This window comes from Heloderma suspectum, chromosome 5 (assembly GCF_057233095.1).
Source record: "Heloderma suspectum isolate Gila_16-S chromosome 5, 16-S_ref, whole genome shotgun sequence".
Classification (NCBI taxonomy): Eukaryota; Metazoa; Chordata; class Lepidosauria; order Squamata; family Helodermatidae; genus Heloderma; species Heloderma suspectum.
This window is the reverse complement of record NC_139462.1, coordinates 207,528,970-207,546,064: the sequence shown is the minus strand read 5'-3', so window position 1 is coordinate 207,546,064 and position 17,095 is coordinate 207,528,970. Positions and strand designations below refer to the sequence as shown.

The 17,095-nt window shown below is 44.9% G+C and overlaps 1 protein-coding gene across 1 annotated transcript in view; it reads right to left on the bottom strand.

The window, feature by feature from the left end:
- CCDC7 (coiled-coil domain containing 7) overlaps positions 1-17,095 on the bottom strand; it is a 360,733-nt gene that overhangs the window by 35,978 nt on the left and 307,660 nt on the right. Inside the window, exons 62-66 of the mRNA XM_084859830.1 lie at positions 15,188-15,310; positions 12,952-13,053; positions 12,258-12,447; positions 8,918-9,353; positions 1,516-1,624 (exon numbers count right to left, since the gene is read on the bottom strand). Coding sequence (XP_084715956.1) covers positions 1,516-1,624; positions 8,918-9,353; positions 12,258-12,447; positions 12,952-13,053; positions 15,188-15,310 — 960 coding nt within the window. The remainder of the gene's footprint in view (positions 1-1,515; positions 1,625-8,917; positions 9,354-12,257; positions 12,448-12,951; positions 13,054-15,187; positions 15,311-17,095) is intronic.

The window sequence follows — 17,095 nt, the reverse complement described above, 5'->3', positions numbered from 1 at the left end:
GCTGCATTATCACATCTGGGGCTAGTTGAACTTATCCTCTGTTCCTCCCCAGTAGCATTTTGACCATCTTCCGACCTGGGAGTCCCATCTTCCAATGGTATACCGACATATCTCTGGTTGTACTGATCCATTTAGTTTTCACGGCAAGAATACTGGGGTGGGTTGCCGTTTCCTTCCCCAGGGATCATATTTAGTCTTACCTCTCTGCCATGACCTTCCCGTCTTGGGTGTCCCTTGGGTGTCCCTTCATGGTTTAGCTCATGACGTCATTGAAGTGCTCAAGCTCCAGCACCACAACAAGGTAACGATCTCCTTTGCTGAGAGCTTGAGTCATGGAAGGTACCTCCACCTGATTTTCAGGGATCCCCCCTCCCTCCACCACAGCTCATATGTGTTCTGTTTGTATTTGATGTACTTTTGTGTAAGGTAAGTTCCCCACCCCTGTTATAGGGTATTCCTCCAAATCATCTTTGAGGAAATCTCTGGATAATGCGAACTGTACTTGGGTGTATTATTAGTCCCATTCCTCTTTAAAACACATGCTCAAGGGCACCCTATTGCCCCACACACATTTTATAGAGAAATGGGGATTCTACCTCCTCCGATATTCACTGAATGCGGGGGGTGGGGTCTTTGGCACTGCCTACCACTGGAATGTGGCCCCTGACAGCTTCTCTGAAATTGAATTAGGTCTTTGGGCTGAAAGAGGTTCCACACCTCTGATTTAAGAGTACCTCAGGCAAAGTCTCATTGGTCACCAAGTTAGAAGTGGTCTAAACAGAGACCAGCTGAACACCAATGGATGCCAATGACAGTGTTGAATATCAACTGATGAGCACAAGAGTGCTTCTTTTTCTTGCAATTCATTTCTAAATCCAGGTCCTGCTATTCTTCCAGTACAGGGTAGACTTCAGTCCCGAAGTAGCACAAGTAAAGTGCTTTGACACTGAAGACAGAAGATGAAATGTAATAGAAACCAACAACAGAACTAAGGAAGACATTGAGGCCATTTCAGGGGGCTAGTGAAGGGATTCAGGTCCTGCCACCACCAAAGCCCACTCTTCACCTTGAAGCCTAAAACTGAATATAGCAATTCTGCCTTGTCAGCTTGGTGTGGGCAGGAGTCAACTTTGTAGGACTCATTCAGGCAGAAGAAGCAGATGTCATGGCAGTCAGTAGTGGGGAGCATTTCCCCACAAGAACAGCATTTGCTGAAGGACAGCCACTGCATGTGATGCAGAAAAAACCCTAACTCCTCAAAAGGAAAGGAAAATGAAGGCTAACATTCTGACAAGTAGAAAAAAAGTTACAATAGAGAAGAAGAGAAACAAACACACTAAGGCCGCAGCAAAAAGTTGTTGCAGAATAGAAGTGTTCTCCATAGCACCTGCTCACATAGTGGTTAGAAGAGACTTGAGCAGGAAGGCACTCACACCGTCTCTCCATCTCTTAAAGCACATGTACAACCCAACATAAGGGACACTCTTGAGAGTGCACATGATATATTGTACCTACCAGGTGCTTTAGTAATTTGTATCTGCAGCCCTGAAAGTGATGGTTTAAACTGTGGTTGATCTGATGACTCAGTTATACTAACTCTCTGTCTGGTTCGTGGTCGTGAACCCTCTTTCGTTGTTTAGAGTGATTATTCATATGGAGAGAATAAAAATGAACAAAACAATCCAATCTGCATTTTCAAATATATTAGTGTTATATAATTAACAACACTCCCATGCAGCCATTGAACATGGTTGCAGCTTCTTCAAGAAAAACTTGCACCTTCATTGGTCCCACTGTATGTCCCTATTCTGGAGATGTAGTGGGGTGGGAGTAGGGAGAAGTAAGGAAAAAAACCTTATTCTTTAAAAGGAAGGAAGCTTGGAGGAACTCACTAAGAACCCTGTTTTACTGCCACTAACCTGGTTTGCTCTGGTAGAGCAGAGTAGCCCCGCTCCAGGAGAAGATCCAAATGATTGGCCCATGACTGTGTCCAGGGGGAAATGCTATCCCAGAGGTTCTAGAGTGCCCTCTGGGAGTCACAGAAAAATGCAGAGATGGCCCAGCTTCAAAGGGAGCTCAGAGCAGCAAGAAACTTTGATGTCTCTGCAACTTAGACATCAAAGGTTGTAGAAGCCATATAACAGCTGGGCACTTTGGAAGCTCCTTGGAGGTTAGGGAAGCAGCATCTAGCTATGGCTGTAAACACAACATATTTTAGGGGTGTGGCAGACAGCATATCAAGAGTTTAAAGACAGGGAGAGGTGATTTAGATACAACAAGGTAAAGGCTGTGATGTGGAATTGCAGGACAGTAAAACAGCGTGATCAGAACACCAGGCTGGAAAACATTACATTTGAAGGGATATGCGGTGGCATGACAGTTCCATTTGTTGTGTCAGATCTGTTATGACCAATCTACATACATAAGTCATCACTTGTTGCAGTCATCAGGTAATGAACATGTATATAACAACCAGTCCTAAGTCTTAGTCCTGCCCACATCTGAATCCATTGCTAGAGACCACTACAGTTTGAGGAATAAATACCACTGGCATTAGGACAACCAGAGTATCTGGAAGTTCTGCTGAGTTGCATGGGTTGAAATTGATCTATTCCTATCACGTATACTGAGGTCACTATAAATAATTGTGCTTATTCTTCGCTGGTACTGAGGAAGGTGGAAGTACTAGTGTTTGAAACTCGAACATTCTCTCAAGCAGGCTATGAGAGAATGGAAATTAATTATGCCTTGCCTGTGGACAGTGAAGAACGGGGATAAGCTGTGGCAGCTACTGAGTTTTTTTTTTTTTTTTTTAATTGAGATGGAGTTTGGTAAAGGCAAATTGTAGTGATGCAGAAATTTCAAAATGAGGAAAATATGATAAGCAGCCTTCAGCAAACTCACTCATTAACAGGCTGGGGGCAAAAAAGAATTTGATCCTGGAAAAGAATGTTCAGGGAGGCATGTTGCATTACAGAGATGAAATTAGGCTGCCAGAAAAACCTGGAGTAGAAGTTTGGGAAGAGAGCCTATTCTCTAGTTCTGAATGGCACTGGCATTCTTCCTATGCCCCTCACTTCCCTTTTTCGGAATCTTGCAGTTGTGAATGGTGAGCTGAGAGTGGGGGCAAAGAACTAACCACACCTTTTTCAATCTCTCCGTGGTGTTCCTGCTCCATGTGCAAAACTGCTTGTCCCATACAGTTTATTTTGCTTCCCTTCTGCAACACTATGTTCATCTTGGAACTCAGTAGCAGCAGCAGCAAGCAACAGCAGCAACTGCTGCTAAACAACCTTTGCAGCCACAACCTCCACATCTCACCCAGAGAACATATTCCTTCTAAATACCTCCCAGTCAACAAGCTCCTTCCCTCTTCATCTCTGTCTCTGCAGCCTTTCTCCATTGCCCAGCCCTACTTGCAACTGGCTTTGCTTGCTCACTCCCCCTGTCTATATCAGAAATAAGAAAAAAGACTAACTCCCTTTGTTTTTCTTGTTCTGGAGGCTGATGAATATAACAACAACAAAGACAGGTTGCTAACTGTAGTTCTTTGACTGGTAATCTGTGCATTCACACATGGGCTCTGTGCCTGTGCAGAGACTCAATTTGGGAAACTTCTATAGCTGAGGAGTTTTGGCAGGAACCCTTCTCCCACCATCCCACTGCACATATCCCTAGCAGGTTCCCATTTATTCTCTCCGTTCCTTGAAACTGGCATTGTTGCCTCAGGACCGAGAAGAAGAAATACCTTCTGTACCCAACAACAAACTTGAGTATGACACCAAAGAGGGGATGGCAGGTGGGTTGTGCAAATGTGTAGATGACCACTCAAATAACTACAGTTGCAAGTAGCAACCTGTCTTTCTTCGTGGTCTCTGTGTATCACACATATGGGCAAGTAGCAAGCTAACTTACAAGATGGTGGGTCAGTGACCTACTATAAAACAGATGAAAGGACGGCATGAGCAAAGATACAGTCAGCTCTAGCCCAAACATCCAGTCTGTAATGTCTAACAAAGGTAGATGGTGTCCACCAAGTTGCAGTGCAGCACAGCTCAGGGATGGCAACTCCTCTGTTGAATGTGACTGACATTGCTACTGAACGAATAGAGAGAGTGAGCTTGGACTGGGGCAGACAGTTTGAGCCCAGTCAACTCATATGATAACTCAATAGTCTTTACAACCCAAGACGTGAAATGCTGAATCAAGAGAGGCCTTTGCGCTTGCCATCATAACAGACAAAGAGGTGAGGCGACAGTTGAAGCCACTCAGTTGTCGACTTGTAGAAAGCCAAAGCATGCTGGACATCGAATGAGTGTAGGGTTGACTCCAAAGGCATAGCTGGGTAGGCAAAGAAAGCAGGCAGAACAATGTCCTGATTCAAATGAAAGTCTGACACAGTCTTAGACAGGAACACAGGGTCAGGCCTTAGCATAACTTTGTCTCAGTGAAAAGTGAGATAGGGCTGGTCTATTCTGCTGCACAGAGTTTGTTAGCCTGTCGCACAGATGTGATGCCCAAGAAGGCCACCTTCCATGAAAGGAGGTACAGATCTGTGGTTGCCAGTGGCTCAAAGGGCTTGGATGAAAGTGCCTTAAGCACCACAGTCAGGCTCCAGTTAGGTACTGTAAAGAGAACTGGTGGTGCTAGATTCCTGATCCCTTTCAGAAATCTCTTCACTGTCAGATGCGAGAAGATAGAAATGCCCTCAACAGGAGGGTGAAAAGCAGAGACAGTTGATAAATAAACTCTGAGAGGCAACAGTTTGAGTCCTTTCTCAAAAAGAGAGGGAATGAATTGAAGTACTGGACACCAAAGCAGATGGAAGCCCTTTGTGTGAGCAAAGGTGGAAAAAGCAGTCCATTTCCTTGCGTATGAACGCTGTGCAGAGGGTTTACGAGCAGCATTGAGAATTCTTTGTATTGATGCCTGGATTAATCAAGTCTTTGTCACCCAATCTTCCATGCCATTAGGCAGAGGGTCAGTAGGTCCAGGTGTCAGATCTAGCAGCTCTCCCTGGTGAGAAGGGATGGGTGTGATGAGAGATGACAGTACCTTGCACCATCCTGAGCAGCAGGGAGAACCACGGTTATGAGGATGCATTCAGTATCACCCATTCTAATCTTCGCCAGAACCCTGGTGATCAGTGGAAATGGGGAGGGGGGAAGGTAGAACAGCGCTCCCATCCACCTCAGAATGAAAGCATCCCGCAACAAACCTGTGCCGCATCCTGCTTGGCTGCAATGGTCCTGGCACACAGCATTGTCCTGAGTAGCAAATAGGTCCACACGTGGTGTGCCCCAACTCTGAAAAAGAGTCCTCAGGAGTGACCTGTCCAACCCCCACTCATGGGAGGTAAGTGAGGTCTGGCTGTGCTGATCCACTGGGGTACTGTCCACACTGACAAGATGGGTTGCAGCCAGACCAACCTGATGAGGCATACACCAGCGACAAATTTTCAGCATTAAAGCAAGGAGTGGGAGCAATCTTGTACACCCTTCCTTGTTCAGATACACAACTACCGTGGTATTGTCTGAAGTGACCTGGACCAGTCTTCCCACCAGATCCAGCTTGAATGCCCAATGGGCCTTTTCCACCACCCTGAGCTCTAGGAAGTTGATGTGTTGCGCCGCCTCTGCAGGCAACCATCGTCCATGGACTGTAAGGCCCAAGCAATGAGCTCCCCATCCCAAGAGCAACGCATCCATAGTTACTATCTGGGATAGTGAGGGTTGAAGGATGGGCATGCCCTCCAGCAGGTTGGCTGGCACTGTCCACCACCATAGGGAGTCCCTGATGTCCTGTGGAAGCTGCAGCTTGGTCCAATGGGTATCCCGCTTGGTATCAAAATTGCATATGAGCCAATTCTGGAGAGGCCTCATATTCAACTGAGTATATTGGACTACAGCTGTTGTTTCAGCCATAAGGCCTAGTAGGTATTAGATCTTGAGCACCAAAGTGACCATGAGACGGTTTAGCTCTATTGCCAACAAGACTAACACTACCATTCTATCCCGAGGGAGGACTGCTCTGCCTCAGTGGGAGTCACTCCCAAGTGGGAGTCAGCAGTGCCCCAATAAACTGCAGACTTTGCATAGGTTGTAGATGTGATTTTTCAAGGTGGAGACAAAGTTCCAGGCTTCAAAAGAGATTGCAGGTCACCTCTATTGACCAAAGAAGGCAATTCTGTGTCGGCACCACCAACATCCAGGGATGTTGGAGAAATCCACCACGTATTCAAATGAGGCCAGTTTCTTTTGAATCCAACCTCAGGAATCCACGGCAGATCGGCACCACTTACATCCACTCCAGGAAGACTGGAGGTGGAATGGCACTCGGTGGCTTCTTGCTGGCCAGAGCTGTTCGCCTCCTCCCTACGAACAGCTCTTAAAAAAAAAAAAAAAGGCAATCAGCAGCATGTGCCCATAGACTTATATGCAAATATAGCCATGAATCTTGCGTATAAGTCTATGGGCACATAGGCGGCAAGGTAAGCAGCCCCAAAGCCGGGCTCCCCACCCCGGAATCTTCATGGAGCGGAGCCGCCCCCGCCACGGATTCCCCACCGGAACGGATAGTGGGGAATCCTCCATACATCCCTAGGCACACCTCAACATCTTGCATCACCACCAGGCACTCTCTTACTCTTGGAGCCATGGTGAGGCTGAAAGGCAGCACCCGGAACTGTTAAGGGTCAGTACTGATGGCAAAGCGGAGATAACGTTGGTGTGACTCCATTATGGCAATATGTCCTTGAGATCGATAGAAGCAAACCAATCTCCTCAGGAGAAGAGAAGGAGGATAGATGCCAGAGTGACTATGCAGAACTTCCTGGGTGGTTGGGTAGAGGTTGAGCTCCCAGAGGTCCAGGATCAGCTGGAGCGCCCCATCCTTCTTTGGTACCATGAAGTACCTCAAGTAGAACCCATCACAAATGTGGGACAGGTAAGTTGTACCTTGCCGAGAAGAATATTGACCTCCTGGTGGAGAATGGAGGATGGGGCTGTGACCTTCATGGTACCAAACGGATAGAGCATATCGAACTCAATCCTCTAGCCCCTCCATATGGTGAAAAGAACCCAGGAGTCCAATGTGATGGTGCGCCAGATCTGATGATAAGTGGAGAGAAGAGCTTTGAAGATGGAAGGACGAATCAAAGAACAAAGAAGAAGTGGGTCTAAGTCAAAGACTTATTTCTATTGTCAGGCTTGGGGCAATAGTATGACTTTGAAGTTGAGAACAACTTTCCCGATGCTACCAGTTGAGAGTGCTGTTGTAGTGATGGGCCTGGTTGTTGGGGTGGATATCTGGTGGTGGAACCAGTGCCATTGTCTGGACGGACATTGGGGCATAAAACCCATATGATGGACCATGGTATGGACCTTCTGGACCAAGTCTAATACATCATCAGTTTTTGCATTAAACAACCCTTGGCCATCAAAGGGCAGGTCTTCAATATGGGCTCTACTGTTCTGTGAGAGGCTAGCCAAACTCAACCAGCATTACAACGCAGGACAATGGAACCAACCAGGACTTGTGAGTCACAGTCGACTTGATGGTGTGATGTATTTATTTGCTGCCTCAATAGCTTTATTGCCTTGGACTGGAAGAGGTGGCCTAACTCCTTATCATCTGGAAGATGATCAAGGAGGCAATCTACTTTATCCCATAACAGAAGCTAGTACCCAGACATGGCTGTCTGATAATTAGAGATGTTTAGGCCCATCACTGCTGAGGAATATAATCTCCACCCAAGTAGGTTAAGATATCTGCCTTCTTTGTCAGTTGGAAAGGAATGTGCCCTACAGGCCTTCCCTTGCATAGCCTCAACAACCATCAAGTTTGGGGCCAGGTGTTTGAATAGGTACTTAAGATTAGCCTCTTGTAAACAATACATCCCCTCCAAGCACTCAGATGCTGGTGGCATAGTGGAGGGGGCTTTCCAGGTTTGTTTAATGATCTCCTCTAGTGCAGGGAGGGGAGGAATTGTGACTGGCTGTGATTCCTGTGATTTCTGCATTCGCTGCATCAAAACTGGATCCTGCATGGTGGACACTACTCTCTGGATCTCTAGGCCCCAAGGCCTGTGCCATTCTCAGAACTGGACTAGAAAATTGTCCCCGGTCCTCTGATGGGGAAATGGCATCATTCAATCTGACAACCGCCTCGGGCAAAAAAGATGGATAAAGGGCAGGAAGACTGAGACGTGGTGTCGGAATGATAGCCTTCCATACCAGAAAGTGGAGATTCCTCCAGTGGAACCTGACATGCAGCCTGTTTCTCTCCCCCTGTGCAGGGAAGCAACGAGGCATCACCAATATGAGATTGTGGAAGTGACTGTAGTGTGGCTAACAGCTGGCTCATAGGCATGACAGTCTGCAACTGCACAGTTTGCAGCAGTGGTAGAGCAGACAGGACAGTCTGCAATTGTGCTGTCTGCAGCTGTGGTCGAACAGGAAGCACAATCAGAGTTGGGGTGCAAAAAGCATCTTCTCGATCTGTAGGTCTTGACACTGTAGCCAACAGATGTCATCAGTAACTATTTTCTCCCCAGCAAGGAGGATCAGGATGGCAAGGAGCGTAGTATGGACCATAAGGTTCATCACAGTGTTTAACCCAATCCTGAGGTCCCCTGTATCAAGAATCCCAAGCCAAATGTCTGTCCCAGTCATAGAATGGAGATCTGGACCTGTCTGGATAGTGGCTCTGCTTGTAAAAACTGGGGCATGACCTCTGTTAGAAGAAGCAACCAAGTAGATCTAATCCGGCAATCATGGGTGCTGGGCACGACTCATGCTGAACCCCAACCTGTAGTGATGAGGTGGCAGAGTGGGTGGATCCGCTGAGGACAGATCCTGGATCTCATCCTCTGCTGTTGATATAATCGGAATAGGCTCCCCTGCCAGGTTGGATTCACCATAGGAATCATCAAAAATAATATTGGTGGAACAGGAGGTATGGTCGATGGTACAGGGGCCCGTGTTTGACCCTGAGGCATCAGCAGAGTAGTGGGAGATGCGGCCGGTACTGAAGGTTGACCCTGAGATGCCGGAACAAAAGCGGGTGGAGCAGTCAGAGATGAGAGACACACTTTATCCCGAGTTGGAGTGCTGGGAAACACAACCAATTGTGGAGGTCGCTGTTGATCCCGAGGTACTCGTACAGAGTCAGGGAGAGTGAAGGAGTCCAAGGGGCACACCCAAGGAAAGTCATCCGACTTTTTAGAAGTCTTTTTCTTCTTTTTAGGTTCTGAAGAAGACACATTTGCCCGCTTTGAAGCTTTAGCCTTTTTTGTTAGCTTCTTAGCCAATAAAAATGTCAAGGATTGGCCCAGGATGGGAGCATCTTGTATACTTGGGAGAGTACAACATTGAAGGGATGATGACCCCAACACTGGAGCAGGCTCCTGCTCAGCAGGCAAATTTCCTGAGGGCGAGGTTGGGATCTCTGCCATACCTTTTGGCTCCTCAATGGCTTCCAGTGCACGTTTCCAGAGCGTGGCTTTCAGTTGGTCAGAATAGTTTCATCTGATCTAACCTGCTTTGAAAAGACTTGGCAATGAGGACAAGCCTCAACAATGTGACCTACTCCAAGGCAGAAAAGGCAAAAAGAATGGACAGTGGTAACTTGGCTCCACAACAGACACACTTTCTAAATGGTGCCTTAAGGGCCATACGCCCGTGAAGGCCATCACGAGATTGCAAAAAACCAAATACAAATAAAAACAATGCAGAAGAGTAAGATAGAAAAACCTTGATAGATGAGAAAGAAAGAATAAACCTCAGCTTGAAAAACGCTCACAGACAAACTGAGCTCAAGACAGGTTCCTTCATGAAACTACCACAATGGCAGTCAAAAGAGAACTGAGGAAATAAGGGAGAACCTGTTAAGGACATATGCACTGGGATGGTGGAGGAAGGTTCGTGCCAAAACACCTCAGCTATAGAAGTTTCCCTGAATCGAGGCTCTGTGCAGGTGCAAAGCCCATATATGTGGGGGGAAAGAGAAGATGAAAAAGAAAGACTGGGTTGTGAATGGGAGCTGCTGCATGGAAGGAAGGAAAAACAGAAACTGATTTTTTGTGGAGAGAGGGAAAAACTCTATCTCCTAGTCTTCTTAACCTAAAGTTTTGAAAACTACTGTGCTATGCTGTACTGAGGTTTGCCAGGGAATTTGGGACACTGCTTTCTTTTCAGAAAGAAACTCCAACATATGTGGAATAACACTATCTGCACTTCTAAACCTTCTCTAATTCTGTGGGAGGGACAGGCTGCTACTCGTTAGGTGGAAAGGGAAAGGCATTCTGCCTATGTTCAGAGGCACTTTTATTATATTCTTGTTGGCGAGTATAAATAATTTTTGGCTGCAGAGCCTAGAAATAATGTATTGTCCCCTGATAATAAGCAATACTTTGGGGTGGCTATTGGAAGACACTCTCTCTCTTACCCATGCCTACAGATTACATGAAGATTCTGGTTCATTTCAAACATAACAGGAAATCATAATGTACCACTACAAGAACAAGATGTAGTAAGCCACAGCAAGCCCCAGGCTTGCACTATCCTCCCTCCCCTCTCCATCTCTTTTTGTGCCAGTGAAGAAACTGTAAGCCTGTGACATCAGAATTTGGGGAACTAAGGTTAATGAGAACAAACTGGGATCAACAGAAGTTTTTATATCCGGGTTTCTCCTCAAACCATAATTTGAACCAGGGGTTCCCAACCTTTTTGGGCACATTTGCAATTTTTAGAATGTGACATGGACATAACCATAAAATGGCTACTGGGGGGCATTCACAAAATGCTCATCCACCTTCTTTCTCACTCTCACCCTCTCTTAGGATCACCCCCAAACTTCCTCCCTCACTCTCTCAAGTTCACCGCCCCTCCGTGTGTGTATGTGCTATCAGGCCTCATGGGCACCAAGGATGTGGGTGTTGTTGCACCTGCAGGCACCATGTTAGGGAAGTCAGCTTTAATCCAACCAGTTTCCAAATTTGGATGTCATAGGGAACTATGCTTTGTTTGAAACTGGAAATGTGTCTTCCTCATATGCATGAAAGAGGAAGGGGGATGCTCACAAACAAGAAATTTGCCTCCACTTGTTCTTGTAGTAAGAAACCATGGCTTCCTGTTATATCTGAACAGAGCTTCTGACTTCCTTAGGACTTTGGCCACCCTGATTTAAATTTATATTTCACCTTTTCACCAAAAATGGTTTTTAAGGCAGCTAGCAATAATAAAAGGTCACCAAAGGAAGAGGAAACAACAGTCAGACACTCTCCATCATGCCTGGATTCAACCCTCCCTGCTGCTACCAACTGCCACAGAGAAGGACTTCAGAGGACAAAAAAGCAGCAGCTGAAAAAAGCAGCCTGCTGAACTTCGCAACTAAGAATCCAGTGCCTGAATTTGCTTTTTTCCTTCTCCCTCCCAATCCACTTTCCTTAGTGCTGTGTCTTTTAGAATGTAAGCCTGTTATTTCTTATCTTTGTAAGCTGCCCTGGGAGCCTTTCTGGCTAAAAGGTGGGACAAAAATGTGTAAATAAATAAATATACAGGTTTAAAACAAAGTCTGAATTAAAATGTAACATAACAACAAATACATTAGGAACACAATTTAAAAAATAGACAGCAAGTAACCAGTTAAAAACCCCTTCAGCAGCAGATCAGCCTATGCCAAAGGCCTGCCTGAATAAAAATGTATTTGCCTACCAGCAAAAGGATAATATACAGGGCCCCAACCTAGCTTTCCTTGGCAGGGAGTTCCAGAGCCTGGAAGCAGTCACAGAGAAGGCCCTCTCTCACATCCCTCCCAAAAGTGCTTCCAATGATGGTTGGATGGAGAGAAGACCGTCCCCCAAAGATCTTAAAACCCAGGCAAGCTCATACGGGAGAATGCAGTCTTTCAAATGGCCTGGTCCCAAGTCGTATCGGGCATTACAGGCAATGACCAGAACTTTGAATTGTGACTGGAAACAGACTGGTAGGCAGTGAAGCTGTTGTAACAAGGGAGTCACGTGCTCCCCGTAACCAGCTCCGATCAACAGTCTGGCTGCAGCATTCTGGATAAGTTGATGTTTCTGCACACTTTTCAAAGGCAGTCCCACACAAAATGCATTTGAGTAATCCAAATGGGATGTAAATAAAGCATGCATCACTGTGGCCAGATCAGACATCTCTAAGAACTTGCAAATGCACTCCTGGCCACCACTGGAAACTAGGCATCCAAATTCGAGGCTGAATCCAGGAGCACACCCAAATGGGAAACCTACTGGTTCACAAATGTCTATGAGACTTATCTGAATAAAAATGTAACTTCCCTCCTCTCTGCCCTTACCAACATATCTGGGCTGTTCAATTTTATCTCCTTCAAAAGCAGCTTGCAGATCTCTTATATTTGCTTCTAGTTTGGCTGCCAAAGCCTTTCGTTTTGCTGTTTTCTCATCTATAAAGACAAAACAGATAAACATACTGGAACTATATAAGATTGCAAGCACTAATTATTATCCAAAGTTTCTGAAAGCCACAGCCAGATGTTTCTAAAGTTAAGCTGGATTGTGTAAAGCAACAAAAAACTGTACAGCAATAGATAATATTATCTGTTATAAAACGGATTATCTAACATAAGATATTACTCAGCAATGGATAATAGCCATTTATGTACCCTCCATAAAGTTGTCTAATCTCCTTTTAAATCCACCTCAGCCAATGATCATTGCCATATCTTGTGGCAGTGAGTTTCATATATTAATGTGGTTTTTTTGCAGTTTATGTACTACAGAGAACAAGCAGCTTACTGCAGTATATTACAGGTCTTATCCGTATAGATTGCTTCTTGTTCAGAAAAAAATGACAGAGTTACATTCTAAGGTAAAACAATTGTGTATATGTTTGTGAAATGAACCTATCATATTTGTTAATCCTATTTTAAGATCATCTTCACACTCACCATCAGGTCCATACTTTGCACGTAAAGCAGCAACCTTTGATTGCAGCAAGCCTAATGGAACTGTCACAAGATAGTCATCTGATGCCTCTTGAAATTCTCCCTCTAAGACAAAGGATTTGAAGAATTAAATACAGAAAACATCTGAACATGTAATTATTCCTGTACAAGAATACTTGCAATTACACTTAGGGATGGATGAATGAACGATGTTCAAGATTTCTAGCATTCTCCAAACATCGTCTCGCCACTCGTCTTGTACCTGATTCCCATTGGTCCCTGCGAATGCTGCTTGCTCTACGTGAATGGAAAACTGACACAAATTGAGCAGCAATCGAATGGGAAATTTGGGCAAATCTCCCCAAATTTGTGCAAATGTCCTAATTTGCGCAAATTTCCTTCATAAAGAGGGGCTGATTCAGTCTGCAGAAGAAATTTGTGGAAATTTAACTGGGAATTGTGAACCAGTTCGTGTTTGACAATTTGTGAATATTTTCAATGGACATGTGCTCACACTTAGGGCTTTGAATGGGGCATGCTTGCATGTTTTGTGAGCAAAACCTAAATTCTCATACATCCCTAATTACATTACATCAGGGCTGGCAATTTCCAGGGGTCTGAGACCAAATTCACACACCTTTTGGAACCTACCAGGGCGGCACCCCTCCTTCCCACCACTGAATTTGCCACCGCCATAAAAAGGCAGTTTTTCCTTTACATTTTAAATTTAAAACAAGGTGCATGGGGAGCCTTGTTTCAAAGCAAGATCACCCTCCCAGGAGGCTTCAGAGACTGCATTTACTTTAAAGCAAACCCCACCTCCATAACTCCTTTCACTGGCATCACTGAGACTTTTCAGTCATGACTGTCTGACTACAGATCTTGGAATTTTTCTTATGGACCAACATGGCTTCCTTTGCTTTTTGTGTGTTCTGAAGAATACCACATTTAGCCATTCAGGAGGAGGTTTCTAAAATGGTAAGATGATTTTCTACTACCTAAAAATGGAACTTTACTTTTTGAAGGTTACATTCCCTTCAACCAGTGGCAAGTGCCCTCTGGGGGCACCCCACACTGCCATAGCTTCCCCATCACACACACCACCATTAAAACACTTTCTCTCCCTAAGCACCACATTGGTCACTCACTAGAGGCTGATGTTTGATGAAGTGGGAGGAGAAGAAGGGAGCAATCCCTCCATGTCTTCACCACTGGGTTGCTGCTACTTATGGCTGGCCTCACTTGGCACTGGCCACACTGAAAAATGGAACGCTGCTCCAGTAGCCAAGACTGCAGCTGGCTGGCTGCCATTTTCATTTGAAACTTTCCCCCCAAAGCAGAGTGGCAGCTCATCCAGACACCACCTTTTTGGGACACAGGGCCAATGAGGATGCTGGAGCAGCAAGGGTGGGCTGATGAACATTTCATACTTTCACCCAACTGGCCCTGCACCCCAAAAGGAGCACCTGCTTGGTTGAGGTGCTGCCACTCTTGCTTGGGGGGGGGGGGAATTCAAATTCAGACCCAGGTCAGCCAGCTGCTGTCTTGTCTACCAGAGCAGCTTAGGGTTGCATCCAGAGTGCCATTTTTGGCACTTCAACCTGTATTGTGACTTGAAGGTTGGGTATGGATGTGGGGAAATTGAAAACTTAATTTCAAATCTGTAGCTCATGGCAGCTTCAAACATGGTATTTTCCATACGAGAGTGTACACTGGTGTACAAAAAATTCCAATGTATACTGTCATATGTAGGCATGCAAGTGTCTGTTTTGTCAACAGTATACTTGTTAAGCCCACTGCTGATCACAACTCTCCAATGCAAACGTATCCAACAAAATAGATACTTGCATAATCTTCACAGCTGGCAGTATAACATCATGCACATCATTATTTTACACCGTTATTTTACCATACTCCTATGTAGGAAAAATTCCATATGTGCAATAGTCTTCAGCTATGAATCTTATTGGTGTCCTTGGCAAATCACAATCTCTCACCCTAAGTTACCTCACAAGGTTGGTGTATGGCCAATTGCTGCACTGAGCTATTTGAAGAAAGGATTGGATACAACTATAATAAATCAGCAACAACATATGTGTCTGCTGAACTTTTGGATCAGCATATCCAACAGAGTTTACTGAGAAGATTGTGTGGGGCCTTTTTTGCAATCACACTATCTGTTTTAAAAACTCTAAAAGAAACACAAAAAGAGTATGACCAGAGGTAACACTGTGCTTACCAGATATACTGCCCTGTTGAATAATGCCTCTTTTTTGCAGATCTCTGATACTTGATTGCACATGAGAAAACAATGTTTTTCTTTCATCAAGAATTTTTTTTAGTGCTTTTTCTTTTTCTTCTTCTTCAACAAGGAAAACAAACAAACCTTTATTGAAATATTAAATGTACCTTCACATGAGGTGCCTTGATGCCAGTGCCATCTCCCTTCACTCACATGAACCACTGTCATGGAGGCACTCCGTGTGATGAGAACGTAGGGCATGTTTACTATTGCTACATGCAGCTTTACTACCCTCTGCCATCAAAAGGTCTCCTGCCCTGACAGAGGATTCTGCCCCTTCTCCCCTGCTGTTTCATATGCCCAGAACTGCCTCCCAGGACACCTCTGTGATGCCACCTCTCTTACTTCCTTCAAGTCCCTCCTCAAACCTAAACTTTTCCATGGAAGCTTTGCCCCAACCCCCTAGTTCCCATACCCTACTGTAATTAAGCCTGTAACTAAGTCTATAACTAAGTCTAAGCATAGTAACTGAAATAATCACATATTTTTCCCTATTTACTCCTGCCTCCCCCTTCCACTATTGTTTCCTGTGTTGATTTTTTTTTTAATTGTAAGCTCCTTGAGGAAGAAAAGTTATCAAGCAATAGTAAATCATGCTAGTTCTGCCTTCTCCCATCACAGGATATTTTTGAGTTATGGTAATAAAGTTAGTAGGAGAAAAATAATTATTGATTCAATTCAGGATGAGGCTTTTACAAAGCCAAGTACTGATCCTGGGAGTTCTGTTTTCCCTCCCTTAAACCTCAGACTATCACAAATTTCCTATTAAAACAGAAAGGAAATCTCATCTAAGTTAAAGCAGAGTAATTACTGTGGATTGAGGTCAAGGCCCATCTTTGTCATGATATGCTTTAGACTCATACAACTCTACAAACAACTCAGTAATATGGTATTATAACTTTTAAACATTTGCAGAATGAAACCAGTAAATAACCATTTGATCTTATTTAAACACCACCATCAGGTGTCTAGCATCTCTACTCCCAGGCATTTCACAATATATGATGAGATTTTAATGGTAGTTGTTTTATCAGGTCCCAGTATCTCAGTGTAACTGTTTTTAGCTGTCTAGATTGTTTTAAATTTTGAAAATTAAAGCTTTTATATTATGTTTTGTAATTTTTGTGAACCACCCAACTCTCTTCTAAGGGATTTAGGATATATTCTCATTTACAGGATTATAAACTAAGGGAATAATCCTATCGAGATAGTCGGTCGCCTCCAACCTCCTCTGAAGCAGAAGGTGACCACCTACCCAATGCAGGGCAGCTGAAGCACGGAGGAGAGGGGCGGGAACAAGTTTTAGACGCCCAATTTAGGGCGTCTAAGTGCAGCTTTGGAGAGGGGGCGGGAACAAGTGTGGTGTAGTGGCTAGAGTGCCGGACTGGGAGTTGGGAGATCCAGGTTCTAGTCCCCACTCAGCCATGGAAGCTCACTGGGTGACTTTGAGCCAGTCACAAACTCTCAGCCCAACCTAACTCACAGGGTTGTTGTTGTGAGGATAAAATGGAGAGGAGGAGGATTATGTATGCGGCCTTGAGTTCCCTGGAGGGAAAAAAAGGCGGGATATAAATGTAATAATAAATTAAACAAACAAACAAACAAACAAGGCTGGAGAACGCATAGGAAGCTACCTAAAACAGCTTCTGTGGTCTCCTCCCTTCCCTGACCCCAGGAATGCTTTGTTTTTGCCCTCTCTGTGCGACGAGCATGGAGAGGCAAGGAGGGGTGGCTGGCATGCTTCTTTCCATGCCAGTTACGATGGGGAGGGGGCGGGGAGCATGGTTTCTTGGCTCGTAGCACTGTCTACGAGCTCAGAGCAGGGAAACTGAAAAATCCTATCTC